General features: G+C 32.9%; 1 protein-coding gene across 8 annotated transcripts; it reads left to right on the top strand.

Annotated features, from left to right (window-relative positions):
• The first annotated feature begins 14 nt into the window (after positions 1-14).
• Positions 15-12,132, top strand: LOC111701223 (uncharacterized). Of its 8 annotated transcripts, none has more exons than XR_002765167.1 (11): positions 18-78; positions 2,111-2,845; positions 3,669-3,708; positions 3,955-4,036; positions 4,634-4,699; positions 6,032-9,061; positions 9,179-9,272; positions 9,464-9,511; positions 9,950-10,038; positions 11,535-11,807; positions 11,948-12,132. XR_002765167.1 is itself a non-coding variant. In XM_023472410.1 (11 exons), exons 2-11 carry the CDS (start codon positions 2,228-2,230, stop codon positions 11,596-11,598), a joined length of 4,035 nt encoding a protein of 1,344 aa, XP_023328178.1. In that variant the 5' UTR covers positions 18-78; positions 2,111-2,227; the 3' UTR covers positions 11,599-12,132. The 8 variants fall into 8 exon arrangements, 6 of the variants coding, with proteins under 6 accessions (XP_023328179.1, XP_023328178.1, XP_023328175.1 ...); XR_002765166.1 differs by having other exon boundaries at positions 11,535-11,846; XM_023472410.1 differs by having other exon boundaries at positions 2,111-2,240; positions 2,337-2,845; positions 11,535-12,132.
• Positions 12,133-14,284: the final 2,152 nt, after the last annotated feature.

Raw genomic sequence — 14,284 nt, 5'->3', positions numbered from 1 at the left:
ACTTTGAGTAAATTGATGTTTGTTATTTTCAGATAAACGTAAAGAATAAGATGGCAAGCATGCTTGGATTTTTCTGAGGTATTAGGGCATTAAATACATATCTTGCGGTATTTTCCCAAATGCATTTTCCCAAGAGCGAGGCGCGCAATTAGGGGAGGGGGTACAAGGGCCAGGCCTCCCCTAGCCTGATTAAGGGGGGGGGGGGTTATGCCTGTAGTGGGGGCAAAAAATCCTTAACAGGGGTCCATATAGTTTAAAAAATAGCTAATTGTCTCGAAAATTTGAAGACATTTTTTTTTAAACCTACGGCACTTTAAGCAAACTTAAATTCAACTATAACATTGTTCCATGTAATCTCAAATTCTTTATATTTTTCCCCTTTCTTTTAAATTGTCCCCAAATTTGGATTTTACAAATTACTCTAACACTAGAATTAAATTTGCCCCTTTATTTAACATTTTAACCCTTGTTTCTTAAGAATTCCAACCACTATTTTTAATTTGCACCAAAAAAAATTTTTTTTTATTCCCAAATGTTATATAAATACAACCAATTATCTGAAAAAAATGCCCCTTATTATATTTTGATAATGCTCTAAAAATAAAGAAGTTTGCCCCCAACAAATAAATTACCCTTAATTTAAAAAAGCTATATATTTTAAAATGCCATTAAATAAGAATATTTGACCCCAAAATAAAGATTTATCATGGTTGCAATAGTGATACACTGTTTTCTTGCCCCTCCTTAGAAATGTTTGCGGGGAGGCAAAAACATTTTTCGCGCTACGTGTGTAATAATAACCCTTTGCCCCCCCCCCCTAGCTTAATGTCTAGTTGCGCGCCTGCCAAGGGCGACTTCCCAAGTTACAAATTCCCTAAGGTTAGGTTAGGCCTTCTAAGGCGCCGCAGTAGTGGCCGAGAGCTGCGGTTATGACAGACGGGAAATTTCCACTTGGGTAAAAACCCTTGGGAAACTACATAACGTCGTTATTAATATGCATATATAGGGTTTTATGCTTATGCGCTGTTCAGGGGTCTTAGGTTTACTTGAAAAATGATTTCCTACCTAGTAATAAATTATCTTTTTTTCACTATATTCCAGTATATCATTATAATGTAATTTAGGGTTGATATTTTGGGAGAATTAATGACTTTTTGGGGTATCAAATAGATGGAGTGCAATTCCCAGTAAAATGGTCAAGCTTAATGTTTAGTAAAGAAAATAAGATTATTAAAAGTCAATAATGTGTCTGAATCATTGGTTTAGTAAACCTTATAGTAAAATTTGTAGTGAACGGATATAGTTATTTTGCTAAGATCTTAAATTCTTCAACACACTCTGTGACACTTCATGTACGAGAAACGTACTTGTGATTTGTTCAGTAAATGCGTTAAAAACTTAGGATAAATTCTTTTGTTAACTAATTTTGTTTTAAAGAACAGGTTTTTAATAATATTTTTGCAGATTTCTGGATTGCTTTTGAGCAAGAAGAATGCGTCATTAAAATTTTTTTTATAGTTTTCTAAATGTTAAATTTTAATAGTAATTGGTTTAACGGTTTTTGTATTGTTTCTCTGTGCAATAATTTATGAAAAGTTAATATACTTCTACAGAACAATTTTACTTTTACATCTAAAATGAATCCCAATTTTGGTGCTTTGGAAACGCCTCACCGCGGAAAGGCCACAAAAAACAGACTCAGAAAACTAATTTAATGTCGTCTTCTCTCAATTAAAAAAAGAAAAATTTTAAAATATTTTTAGCATTAATTTAAGAAAGATTAGGTTGCACTGCAGGCTACGGAGGTGGCTCAGCGCTGCGGATAGGGGGGGGGGGCGTGCGCTGCGGCTTGGACGGGCTATGGGGCCGAGCGCTGCGGCCATGGCTGTAAAAATCGTTAGAATATAGTCTTTTTAATATGAATTTGAGAGAAGGCGACATTAAATTAGTTTTATGAGTCCGTTTTTATTCTTCGCGACTTAACCTCAACCACCTCTCCTTAACCGATCACTCCGTGTTAGTTTCGTTTAGTTATAATCTCGATCATACTAATCAAACGTCTATAATTCATTAAAACAAGTTTTAATCCCTTTATTTAACTTGATTTCAGGATTGTTCCTGTCAGATTGTAGGATGAATATGAGTGAGGGTAAACCCTAGGGAATCCAATAATTTGGCTGATTAAGGATCTGATTCTGGTTTGGGAAATCCCAGGGAAAACCAGAAGATGGCTGATATAGGATCTAAAAGGGGAAATCCCAGGGAAAACCAGAAGATGGCTGATCTAGGATTTAAAAGGGGAAATCCCAGGGAAACCCAGAATATGGCTGATATAGGATCTAAAAGGGGAAATCCCAGGGAAAACCAGAAGATGGCTGATCTAGGATTTAAAAGGGGAAATCCCAGGGAAAACCAGAAGATGGCTGATATAGAATCTAAAAGGGGAAATCCCAGGGAAAAGCAGAATTTGGCTGATCTAGAATCTGATCGGGGAAATCCCAGGAAAAAACTGAAGATGGCTGATCAAGGATCTGGTGTGGGAGTTTCTAAAAAATCCAATAATATGGCTAATCAAGGGTTCTGTGGGGTAAAACCTGCTGAAACGATGGCTGATGAAGATTGCTTGACAATGACAACTATCGCAAAAGAACTGATGAGAAAGAATCAAAGTATTAAAGATTTTGCTGTCCCTGTCTGCCTAGATGAGTTGAGAAGAAAGGATGGTAAAACAAAAATAAACAAAGAGCTTCTTGAGAATTGGATTGAGAATGGGATAAAAGAGGGGCTCAAATACTATCAATCTATCTTCTCAGGAATAGTGACACAAGTTTGCCAAATCATTCAGGTGAGGAAAATATATTAGTTTACCCTTGAGCGGTGTCTTACAACTTTGGGTTAACCCGGAGATATTTCTTCCCTCTAATAATTCAAACCGTTTCCTCAAAACGTAAAATTAAAACAGCATTGTATATATTTCAATGTTGTATCATCGGAAACCTCTGTATTTACTCTTCAAGTCTCAAATAAATGTGGTAATTTTTTTAATATTTCTGCGTTTTTCTTTTTTTAAATTTACATTTAAAGGGAGTGTTCGCGAAAAATGAAAGGGGGTATAGGCTTACGGCGGTAAATAATCGCTTCTGATCGCTACTAATCTTACTTCTATCTGTTGCGTCTATATAGAGAAAATTGTTAAAAACGTCTCATACCGAAGAACGAAGCGTTCATACAAATTAGATCGTAAAAAATATCAAATTAAAATCAAACAAATAATTTAGATATTAAATCCTGTAGTCCTCGATTATTTTTCGACGCATTTGTATAAATTTGATAAAGTCTATTTTAAATCAATTTAAGTCCATTTTCAATTAATTAGAAGTCCATTTTGAATTAATTAAAGTCAATTTTAAATTAATTAAAGTCAATTTTAAATTAATTAAAGTCAATTTTAAATTAATTAAAGTCTATTTTAAATTTATTTTTCACGTTACAGAATTTTTTGTTAAAAAACGAACATAAAAGGCAATTTTGCAGAACTAAAAAGTAGTTAAATTTTTTCAGTTCAATTGTCAAACATTTTAGCAATTATCGCAATTTTGTGCGGTGTCAAAAAAAATTCTACGCGAATTTGTTGAGCGAAAATAAACTGTAAAAACATTTTTTTCCAGATTCTCAGAAAGTATATTTCTGACAACAACAATATTACAGGTATAATAATTTTGTACTTTTTAAAGAAGAAATTAACGAATTTTCAGTGAAATATTTTACATCCATTTGCCTGAAACAATAAAATGCATTTGCATATATTACTCAATTTTTGATACTATATCACACTTTTTCGAAAATTAAAAACTCTGAAAAAAACTTGTTACAGACTCATATTTCATTTTTTTTAAATATTTTAATGAATTGTTTTTGTTTTGTTTGAAATTGTTTTTGATGTCATGAATTTAGGAAATATCGTTCCTCCAAAGCGTATTACAAGAGATATAGGAATGTACGTCGATCTCAGTCATCTAAATCCAAAGAAGAAAAAGTAAGCTTTACAACATCATGTTCTTAGATATAAAGGGATTCTAACTATTTATTAAGATGCGACAATGTTCTAAAAAAAGAATTGAAGAGGAGTAAACTAATATTTTTTTAACATCTTGTGTTATCAAAATAAAAAGGTTATTTTTTCATGTGGAGGCAAAAAAAATGTTCATATCTTCAGGGTTAGGGGCATGTTTTTTAAGGTAATGTACCGTTTATACCCCTGAAATTAAAAACACATTTTTTTATGTTTTTTATTTATATATACATATACTTCCGCAACCATGACTTCTTTAGCCCCCCCTCCCCTCCCTCCACACTAACAGATAATCGGTTTAATCACAAGATTTTTTTATCACAGCTATATTACATAAAAGGTGTTCCCAATTTTTTCTTCCGTGTATGAAACTTTATTAAATGGAAAATTTAAGTCTAAACTCAGAAACTAAAGTTATGAATACCTTACCGGGTGCATGTATTGATACCTCGCAACTTCCTCCATATGAAAATATTTTTCTAATCAATAAGTTGTATTTTCTCTTTATTTATATATGAATCAAGTCTTACTTAATTTTTATTTTAAAATACTACTTTAAAGGGATAAACAACGTAAATCCGGGAAGGAGAATTCTATTACAGACAAACAGAATTCCATGGAAAAGAAGTAAGTTTCTCTTTTTTATTGTTTAATCGAGGGATAAATAATTTCTAGACGCTTTTCAGAGCTTTGGAATCAAAATTTGATGCGTCAGAACTAAAATCTTAATTTTAACCTCAGTGTTTTCTTAAAACAATGTTCAGCATTTTTACAAAAAAATATACCTATTTTTATGTGTGTATCACAATTGCAAATTAATGAAGAAAATTATATTATTCCGATAGGGGAGATTTTTCATGATTCATGAAAACACCTGAAGGACAAAAAGGTCAAATCTAACGGATTTCATAAAAAAGAATATGATAAATGCATGGCATTCTAGATAAGTTTCCTTAAGTAAAATATAGAAGAGAAAGAATAAAAATCCAGGAAATTGGATTTAACTTTTTTAAAAGTTCCACTTTCAGCCTACAGAGATAAAAAATGTTAACTATATTTGAATGACATGAATAAAATTCAACGTTTATGTATTGCAATATTTTAACTTTTAAGGATCACTTTTAAATTTAAAAGAATATTTTAATGCTTCAGTGATATAATGCTACTTTGTCAATTTGCATGGACTCTCTGCAGCTCTTAACATTAATTGTTTTCAACCATTCACACTTTATAGACGATAAGCGCATTTTTGGTAACTAATAATTTGGAACTAAAATTCCTGTAACTAAAAATTTGGTAACTAACAATTTGGTAACCTGACAATTTGGTAACTTGACAATTTGGTAACCGACAATTTTCTAACTAAAAATTTGGTGACTTACAATTTGTATAATTGAAACTTATGTTTCACAATCATTGTTTGAATATTTATTTGTTGAATACATATAGAGAGAAAAAAAACAATGTGCAAGATTTCTTAAAAGTTTAGCATGAAAAATCAGTGAGAACTGTTTTTAAACTCGGTCCCCTAGCCTGTCCTAACCGGAACGCACGGCCCAGAAATTGTCTTAACCTAACCTACTAACCCCACATATCGGATATCATTTTACTAGTTTTGATAAATGGCCGCAGTGCTTGGCCCCCTAGCCGCAGCGCATAGCCCAGAAATGGTCCTAACCTGATCTAACCAAATTTTGAGGTTAATAAATTGGCAAGTTACCAAATTATTAGTTACCAAATTGTCAAGTTACCAAATTGTTAGATACCAAATTGTGAGGTAACCAAATTTTTAGTTACCAAATTGTTAGTTACCACCAAAATGTTAGTTGCCAAATTATTAGTTAACAAAAATCCGCCAATCTTTATATGCACTATACTTAGAAGTATAACTGGTAATGATCAGCCAATACCCCCTCTCATTTTTTGCACACACTCCCTTTAACGTTCTTAAATTTGAAGGGATGAGCAATCTACTGATGAAAAGAGGAGCTCAAGTTCATCTGAGACAAGGGCTAGTGGTACTTCAAGTGCCCCTACTCCCATGACCTTAAACCCAAAAGAAACATCTGTAAAAACAACTAACCGCTTATCAACTTTGCTTCCTGCTACTCCTGTTCCAGGCAAATCTACCCCTTTACCATCTCTTTCAATCATTCCCGTGGTGACTTTAAAAGAATCTCAGAAGTCAGAATCTCAAGAATGTTGCTCTCCTTCTCACCCTGCAACATCAAATTCATTAATAAAATCTGAACTTTCAGGGCCATCTTCCACAGAAATAGTATCCAATTTAGTTGACACATCTGATATCAAACCTTTATCTGGACTATTAAGAGATCCATTTCAACCAGATGAATGTTTTCCAGATATACCCAATGTACTGGTTACCTGCCCTGGTTCACTAGATGCAGAACCTGTAATAAATCTAAACATTAAACTGGAGGATTGTGAAGTGGAAGAACCTCAAACCACACAGATTCAGGACTCCCCAATCTTCTCACTACCTGATCATACTTCCCTCTTAGGAACCAGATCTGATTCTATGGATTGTGTTGATCGAGAAAGTGCAAACTTGAAAAACATTCAAAATATTGACATCCAAAGTGTTTTAGAAAGGAATCTATTGTTGATGACCAAGAATAGTATTAAAAGAAAGGGAACTCAGATTGAAGATGTCCCAGAAGCAAAAAGAGTTAAACCTGCTGACATCCAAACATCCAACAAGAAATTTTCCCCTCAGAGAAATGAAGAGAGAACTAACAGTATTGACGCTATTGATGATGTATTGCCTTACACTAAATGTTTAAGATGCTTCCAATTTTTCAAGACTGAAGATTACCTCACCCATGCACAGACCGAGCATGATTATAACTGTTCAGGATGCAACTACAGTTTTCCTAGCACTGGACAGGAAAATGCTCATATAATTTTACAGCATAGATTTCAATGCAGCATGCAATTTGCCAAAGATACCCAACTAACTGTACAAACAGAATCTTTTATCAATGCAATGTCAAATAAAGTTCTTCCTGAAGAATCTGAAGAGACTGTGTCCAAGGCTAGCAGTAAGCTGAAAAGGAAGAATCCAAGGAGGAAAGAAGAAGTAAATTCACTAAATCGACAAAGTGAAGCGAAAAAATCGTCTGAAACTTTAAATCATGTTCTGACAGACCATTGCTATATACCAAGCATACAGATCAAAACAATTCTGGGCCCTACATCTTCTGACACTGATTCAGTTTGTAGCATGAACGAATACTTTGATAAATCTGAACAAATCCTAGATAAATTCAATATTTGTAACATTCAGAATTATGTGCTAGCACAAGATACGGAACCTGTCATGTCAGCAGGCATTGATGAATCATCTGTTTTAGACGAGATACTACAAAATGAAATTAATAGGTCGAACCGTATGGAATCTACAATCAGTCCCTACTTTTCGTCCAGTGTATCCCAACTTTCCAGAAGTAACACAAGGGAATTATCTATGGCTATGGGCCTATCTCATCTACCTTCAAGCCAACCCTCTATAGCAGAAAATAAATCAAAAATGCCAATCACTGATGACTCTTTGTCAGAATGCAATTCCTTGTTGCTAGTCAGCCAATCTTCTACACAAATGAAGAAACCTGCTTTGGATCCTATTTCACTGCCTGAAGTAATCTCATCTCCCACACAAGACTTATCCTTACAACCTGTTGATGCACAGCTAGGTTTATCTGGACAAACTGATCAGGCACAGATAAACATTTCTAAAGAATTAGACGATCAAGCTTTAGACTTATCTGTCAAGCAGAACACAGCTGCGAAGGTTACAGCTCCTGAAAATGCTTCCTCTAAAGCAGCAATTAATGTTAAATCTGCGACAGTGGCAAAAGACGATGCAGCAAATAAAGCCAGGGCTAATGCATTTATCAATGCAATAACTACTGCCATTGGTAAGATAAGAACTGGAGCTGAAATTGTTGCTGAGCTGAAACCTGTTGCTGAATCAAACATTGTTGAAGAAGTGAATAAAGCTGCAGAAGCCAATAAAGTAGTAGAAGAAACCATTAATGAGGTAAAAATTCCTTCTAAAGCAAAGACGGACCTTGAATCCAAAACAAGAATATCTAACAGAGAAGAAACAAATCCTGAAATAAAATTAAGTAATGAAGCATCCGGATATGCAGATGAAATAGCTCCTGAATCACCCTTAGTGAAAGCTAGAATAGCTTCTGAATCAGTAGTTGAAACTGAAATAGCTTTTGAATCCGTATTTGAAGACAAAAAAGCTCTTGATTCCAAAGTCGAAGGTAAAATAGCTCCTGATTCCGTAGATGAAGGTAATTTAGATCCTGAATCAGAAGTTGAAGCTAAAATAGATTCGGAACCCATAGTTGAAGATAAAATAGCTCCTGAATCTGGTTTTGAAGATAAGATAACTCTTGAATCCGTAGTTGAAGGCAAATTAAATCCTAAATCAGTAGTTGATGATAAAATAGATTCTGAACCCACAGATGAAGATACGAGAGCTCCTGAATCCGGAGTAGTTGAAGCCGAAATAGCTCCTGAATCCAGAGTTAAAACTAAAACATTCTCTGAATCTCGAGGTAAAACTAAAATAGTGGCTGAATCCAGAGTTGAAACTAAAGCATCGACTGAATCCAGAGTTAAAACTAGAGTTAATTCTAAACTTATATCTAAACCAAAAGTTCCAACACATAAAGAAGAAACCCAAAAAGATAATACACGAGCGAAATCAAGTTTAAATCAACTCACTAGTTCTCAAACAGATAAGAAAGTCAAGCTAGCCAAGAAAACTTTGTCAAGTAAATCAGTTAGTTCGTCAGCACTTGACAAAAAACCAGATTTATCATCATCATCTAGTGGTAAAAAACCAGATTTATCATCATCATCTAGTGGTAAAAAACCAGATTTATCATTATCATCATCTAGTGGTAAAAACCCAACTGAACCGGTACCTGAACTTTCTGCTTCAGTTGCAAGGTATAGAAATTTTTTAACCGTTAAACTTCCGTCATTTACCCAATTGGACCAATGCGACATTTTTGATTAAAAATTCAAATTAAATTATTTTCTTAAACAAATTTTGTATTTTTTCAGTGAACCGAATCATATTCAACTTGTGTGGGATATCAAGAGTTTCAACGAGAAGACCTTTTCAAAGATAACTTATTTCAACCTCAAGTATTGCAAGGTGATATAGAATAGATTTTTTTTCAAACACCACTGAATTACTAAAAATCAAAAATAATTATGTTTTGGACATAAAATTTCATACCGATACATATTTTTATTTATTTTGGGATCCGCTCAGAAGTAAATTTCTTTGCATTAGCTTTTTTTCAAGAATCCAATCTCCAAGTTTTATCCTAATCTTTTCTCAAGGTTGGTGAGAAGAATAAAGATGGACAAATTGATTTGACTGATTTCAAGGTAATCAAAAGTTTTAAACTAGAATTTTGGTTCTAGAATGAGACTTCGTGAAATGATGTTACATTTGATTCAATTTCAGGGATATTTAATGCATATACATTTAATATATATATATATATTTTCAGAATTTCATTTTTGGTTTCTTTTTTTCCAAACACTTGGTTATTTTTCATCCAAAATGATTTTTAAAATTCAAATATATATTAACACACATTTTTTTCTTAATTGGGAGGAACAAATATTTGTAAAAAGGGGGAACTAATGATTTTTTAAGAATACATACCCTTAACAAAAATAATTCTTTATACAGAGGGAAGGAAAATTTGAAACTGTTTGTTAGGTCTGGGTCATAGAAATAGTTGGGAACTTTCCCTTCCTAAAATTTTTTTGAATTAAGAAAATGTAAAAACAGTTTTGATGTTTTTTTTTATTGTTAAGAAGACACCTCCTATACCTGCGAACGGTAAACCTAGTGGACAATGTGAGATTGGTCCACTTGGTGCAGGACATTATATCTTCAAAATCAGGTCTGATTGGTTTTAGATCCTTGGTTTACAGGGGGGGGGGGGGTCTACAATGAGTCACAACTTTTTATCTGTCCGAGCCACGTTTAACTTTTTTTTCCATTTGGCAACCATTACATTTTGGCCTCTTGATATTTGACATTTGACCAGGTATCTTTACAACTTTTTTTCCTTTAAAGGGAACATAAATTCGGAACTAGACAGGGACTTGGGGTACTCCTGGAATCTAAACCGGGACTGTGGATTATTAGAACAGAAATTCTTATTTATATTAATTGTATTACCTCGAGTTACAAGATGTAAATTATCTTCTGGACCTCCTTCCTTTATCTACTTGTTTTCCTTATTTAACCCCAAAATCAATCACACTTATTTTAGAGAGGGGGCATAGCCGGGGGAGGGGGTTTGAGAGAATTTTATTAAATTAAATAATATCCGTTAATAAAAACTCTTATTGAATAATTTCCATTTTAATTCCAAAAATTGTATTTTAATTACAATCTTACCTTACCTTTTACTTTAAGGATGCCACTTATGATCTTTTGATTAATTGGCACACTTAACATTTTGGCTTAAAAGATAATCATATTATTTTTTCCTTCAAAATATTGATATTCTGCCACTATTTGATTTTTAAATAAAAACTTTTGCTCAAAAAAACACATTTTTAAGTGTTGACCAAGGAGAAAGAAAAAAATCTAAAAATTTTGTTTGTGTAAAGCAAATTAGCAAAGCTAAAAGAAATATATTTGATGTGATGTGATGTGATGTGATGTGATGTGATGTGATGTGATGTGACCAAAGATAATATAACTTTTTGTTTTAACCAAATATATAACCATTTTCGATTAACAATAAAACAAAAATTTCATTAAACCAAAACACTATTTTTGCGGTAATCTACTGTATCAAAGAACTAGTGCTGTTTGGTGGAATAGCCTTTAGATTGAAAATAATCTATTGAATTTTTATTAAACCTATAAAATTATTGTGTTATATTTTTTGCAAAGTAAATGGTTACATTTTTGGTTTAGAAATTGTTAAATTTTTGGAATGGTCATATTTTTAGCTGAAAATTGGTTACATTTTTGGTTTAAAAATGGATAATTTTGTTACAAGAATGATTATAATTTTTGTTTAAAAAATGGGGTTTTTTTGTAAAAAAGATGGTTATTTTTTGGTTTGAAAATCATAATGTTTTTGGTTACATTTGTTGATGAAAAAAGGTCATATTGTTAGTTAAAAAATGGTTATATTTTTGCTTAAAATATAATTATATTTCTGATTAAAAATTATAGATTTATTATGTAAAATGGTCATATTTTTGGTTTAAAATGGTAATATTTTTGGTTTAATAAATGGTTAAATTTTTAGTCACAAAATGGTCATGTTTATTTTAAAAGCTTAGTGTATTCATCTTCCTACAGTTTATGAGACCCCCCCCCCTCCCCCCAGTTTATTGACTTGCAAATATTTTCACAATCCATTTTTTATTTTAGAAGTGTGGATGAGAATGGAGGGAAGAGCAAATTCTCAGAAAGAGCATTTTTCCAGATCAAATAAGATAGTTTTGAAACATTTTGTTTGTTTAGTTCGAACAGTATCTTGAAAAGAGCATTGGGGTTTATCCTTTGTTCTCTAAATATTACTTTACTCCATTTATCGTTCTTTTTAAAACTCTTATATTCAAACCCTTACAATCAAGCAACATATGTTTTACAAAATAGTTCTCCTAGATTAATGGGTTTAATTTAGGAAGAAGTCTCATTATGGTTAAGTTTTCAGTTTTTTACCATTTGATATCGTCTAAAGTCAAAAACTTTCTACATTTTTTCGGTTTAAACCTTTGAATGTTTTAGTTGTTCACTTTAGTGTACACTGACATTCATTGTCTGAAAGATTATGATATTAGTGCCTTTTCAATATGGTAAATTGCTAATTGTGCCTTTGATTGTTCCATGATGTGATCAGAAAGTAATCTGAAAAATTTACTTTTTCTACCGTATATTATAATTATTAATGTATGCGGGATTATCAGAATAAGAGAAATTTATTGTAATGTTGTTAAACGAATAAATATATTTTTGAAGATTTAAATGTTAGATATGCTGTGTTAGTGTGTCATGATGGAAGTAATTCAGACAAGGATGGGGAAGTCTATTTGGAACATTCCTTCCCGTCGACAAATGCCTGAGTATATGTAGAATTAGGTTGGAAACCTACCCGTCTTCTTGTGTCTTTAGCTAAACTACGATACTTCAAGAGATCACAAGAAGAAGACTTTGTTGGCTGTGAACTAGTTCAAGCAGTTATGGCTTGGAATATCACACTCACTTGATATCCGGAATCTGCATGAGCTGTTATCCCCATATCTAAATCAAGATTAGGAAACTGAAGACTTGACTGCAAAGAAACTACACTCCTTTTATCAGCTTGAAATCCAGGATTCAATATAGCGACTGGTCTCATTGCAATTGCATCCGGTTCCAAGGAAATGGTGGACCACATCCAATCGCTGTTCAAATGTAATTATGTAATAACTAAGTTTAGATGCATGAATGCTGGATTAGGAAACAGGGATAAATATAGACCTGCAGACGCCGCATCCAATACTGGGATAGAGTAAACCTGTGCCCATTGTGCCTTTAAGGCCCAAATAATGAATTTCATGTAACTCTGCGCTGCAAAGCACTCTACAATGACCGGATATCCATTCAAGTGTGAAACTTTATCCCAGAAGAAACCATGGAGGCTATTAAAAGACGGTCGGGGGTACTGGACGACATAGATGCCCTAAAAACGTTTCTAGGGGAAGAGAAGCTAACCAGGAAGGAGTTCCTTGAAAGAGGGCTGGCCTTAGATGTACTATTGGACAAGTTTTTTGCAAAGTGGAATACGGTTAACTCAAGAGCAGTAGTCCGGACCACGAACTTCAATTGGATCTAGGTATACCATACTTATTTAGTCTAAAATAATAAAATCCACAACGAAATTTTATGACTATTAGAGTCAGTGTAATCCTAACCCATACCATCCACTTCATTATCAGAACTATAATCTACACGGATACTATAATCGGTTTGATCAGTTTTATGTTCAAACCATGATCGTATTCCTTCTTAATAATGCATAATTCTTTATAATTTAATATACAGGGTGTCCCAATAAACATGGGAATTCAGTGACGAATTTGATATCGTCTTTTGAGATAATTATTTGATTAAGTATAGTGATTCCTACTGAGAAAGCTGTAATCTGTAGGAGTTTCGTCTGCTATGTTCACATTTTGTTTCTTTATGATTTGACTGCATATGGTTGTACTTAGTAAAACAAGAAAATTACAGTATACAAACACTTGTCCGTCTTCACTGTTAATCTTGCGGAGACATTATAGACACATTCACTGAATTCCCATGTTTTTGGGCCACCCTGTAGTAGTCATTTTTGAATTATAGAATGGATGTAAGACAACCCTAGAAGTCTGATTTGATTTTTTTTTTTAGTGTTACCGTTAAATAATGAACTAAAGTGTAACGCACTTAAAAGCTAAGTATGATCAACTATACCGTTGTGAATCTACCATGCCCCTCTTGAAATGGAGGGACACAGTCGAATTGTAGGAGTAAATATTCCTTTCTTATAATATTAAGAAATCAATTTAATGAGCATAATATTAGTGTCTCCTTTAAATTTTAGTTTGAGCAAAAATTATTAAGATATCCTAGTTTTACTAGTTAAAAATTGCTGATTTGTAACTGCGGTTGAGACCTGAAAGATATACGGCTGAAGATTTATTCAGATAACGGTTTGAAGGGTATTTTTTTTATTATAAAGATTTATTCACACACAAAGATATAAATACATATATAAATGGTTGTTGTCGGATAGGAACAATATTCTGACGATGAACAGATAGACACCGGAATAACCCTCAAATCAAAATCGATAATGCAGAAAACTCTTTATTTCCTAAAAAAAAAAAAATTGATAATAATGCACGAGTTTGTTACAAAGTTTTATAATTTTACAGTGGAAAGATTCTTACGATCTAATTAGGGATGAGAGGTTAAAACCGTCGGGGAGTCCTAAGACGTTTTTTTATACATTAAAACTTCTGAAAAGAATGACAATTAAATGTTAACGAAAGTCACTAATTCTTTGTTTAACCTTTGAAATGGTTCACAATTAATAAAAGTGTTTATATTCCGTTGTCGGAGAACAAAGAGAAGCGGGGCTGAAATTGTTTGGT

Source organism: Eurytemora carolleeae, unplaced genomic scaffold (assembly GCF_000591075.1).
Source record: "Eurytemora carolleeae unplaced genomic scaffold, Eaff_2.0 scaffold175, whole genome shotgun sequence".
Classification (NCBI taxonomy): Eukaryota; Metazoa; Arthropoda; class Copepoda; order Calanoida; family Temoridae; genus Eurytemora; species Eurytemora carolleeae.
Note: the sequence above shows the minus strand (reverse complement) of the source record. Positions and strands in the feature narration are given on the sequence as shown.

What these genes read in the sequence shown, in the direction of transcription:
- LOC111701223 (XM_023472407.1), top strand. Translation starts at nt 2,228, where the DNA reads ATGGCTGATATAGGATCTAAAAGGGGAAATCCCAGGGAAAACCAGAAG. An exon ending in TTGATTTGACTGATTTCAAG is followed by an intron (nt 9,512 to 9,949) that starts GTAATCAAAAGT and finishes TTTATTGTTAAG; the next exon opens with AAGACACCTCCTATACCTGC. An exon ending in CATTATATCTTCAAAATCAG is followed by an intron (nt 10,039 to 11,534) that starts GTCTGATTGGTT and finishes TTTTTATTTTAG; the next exon opens with AAGTGTGGATGAGAATGGAG.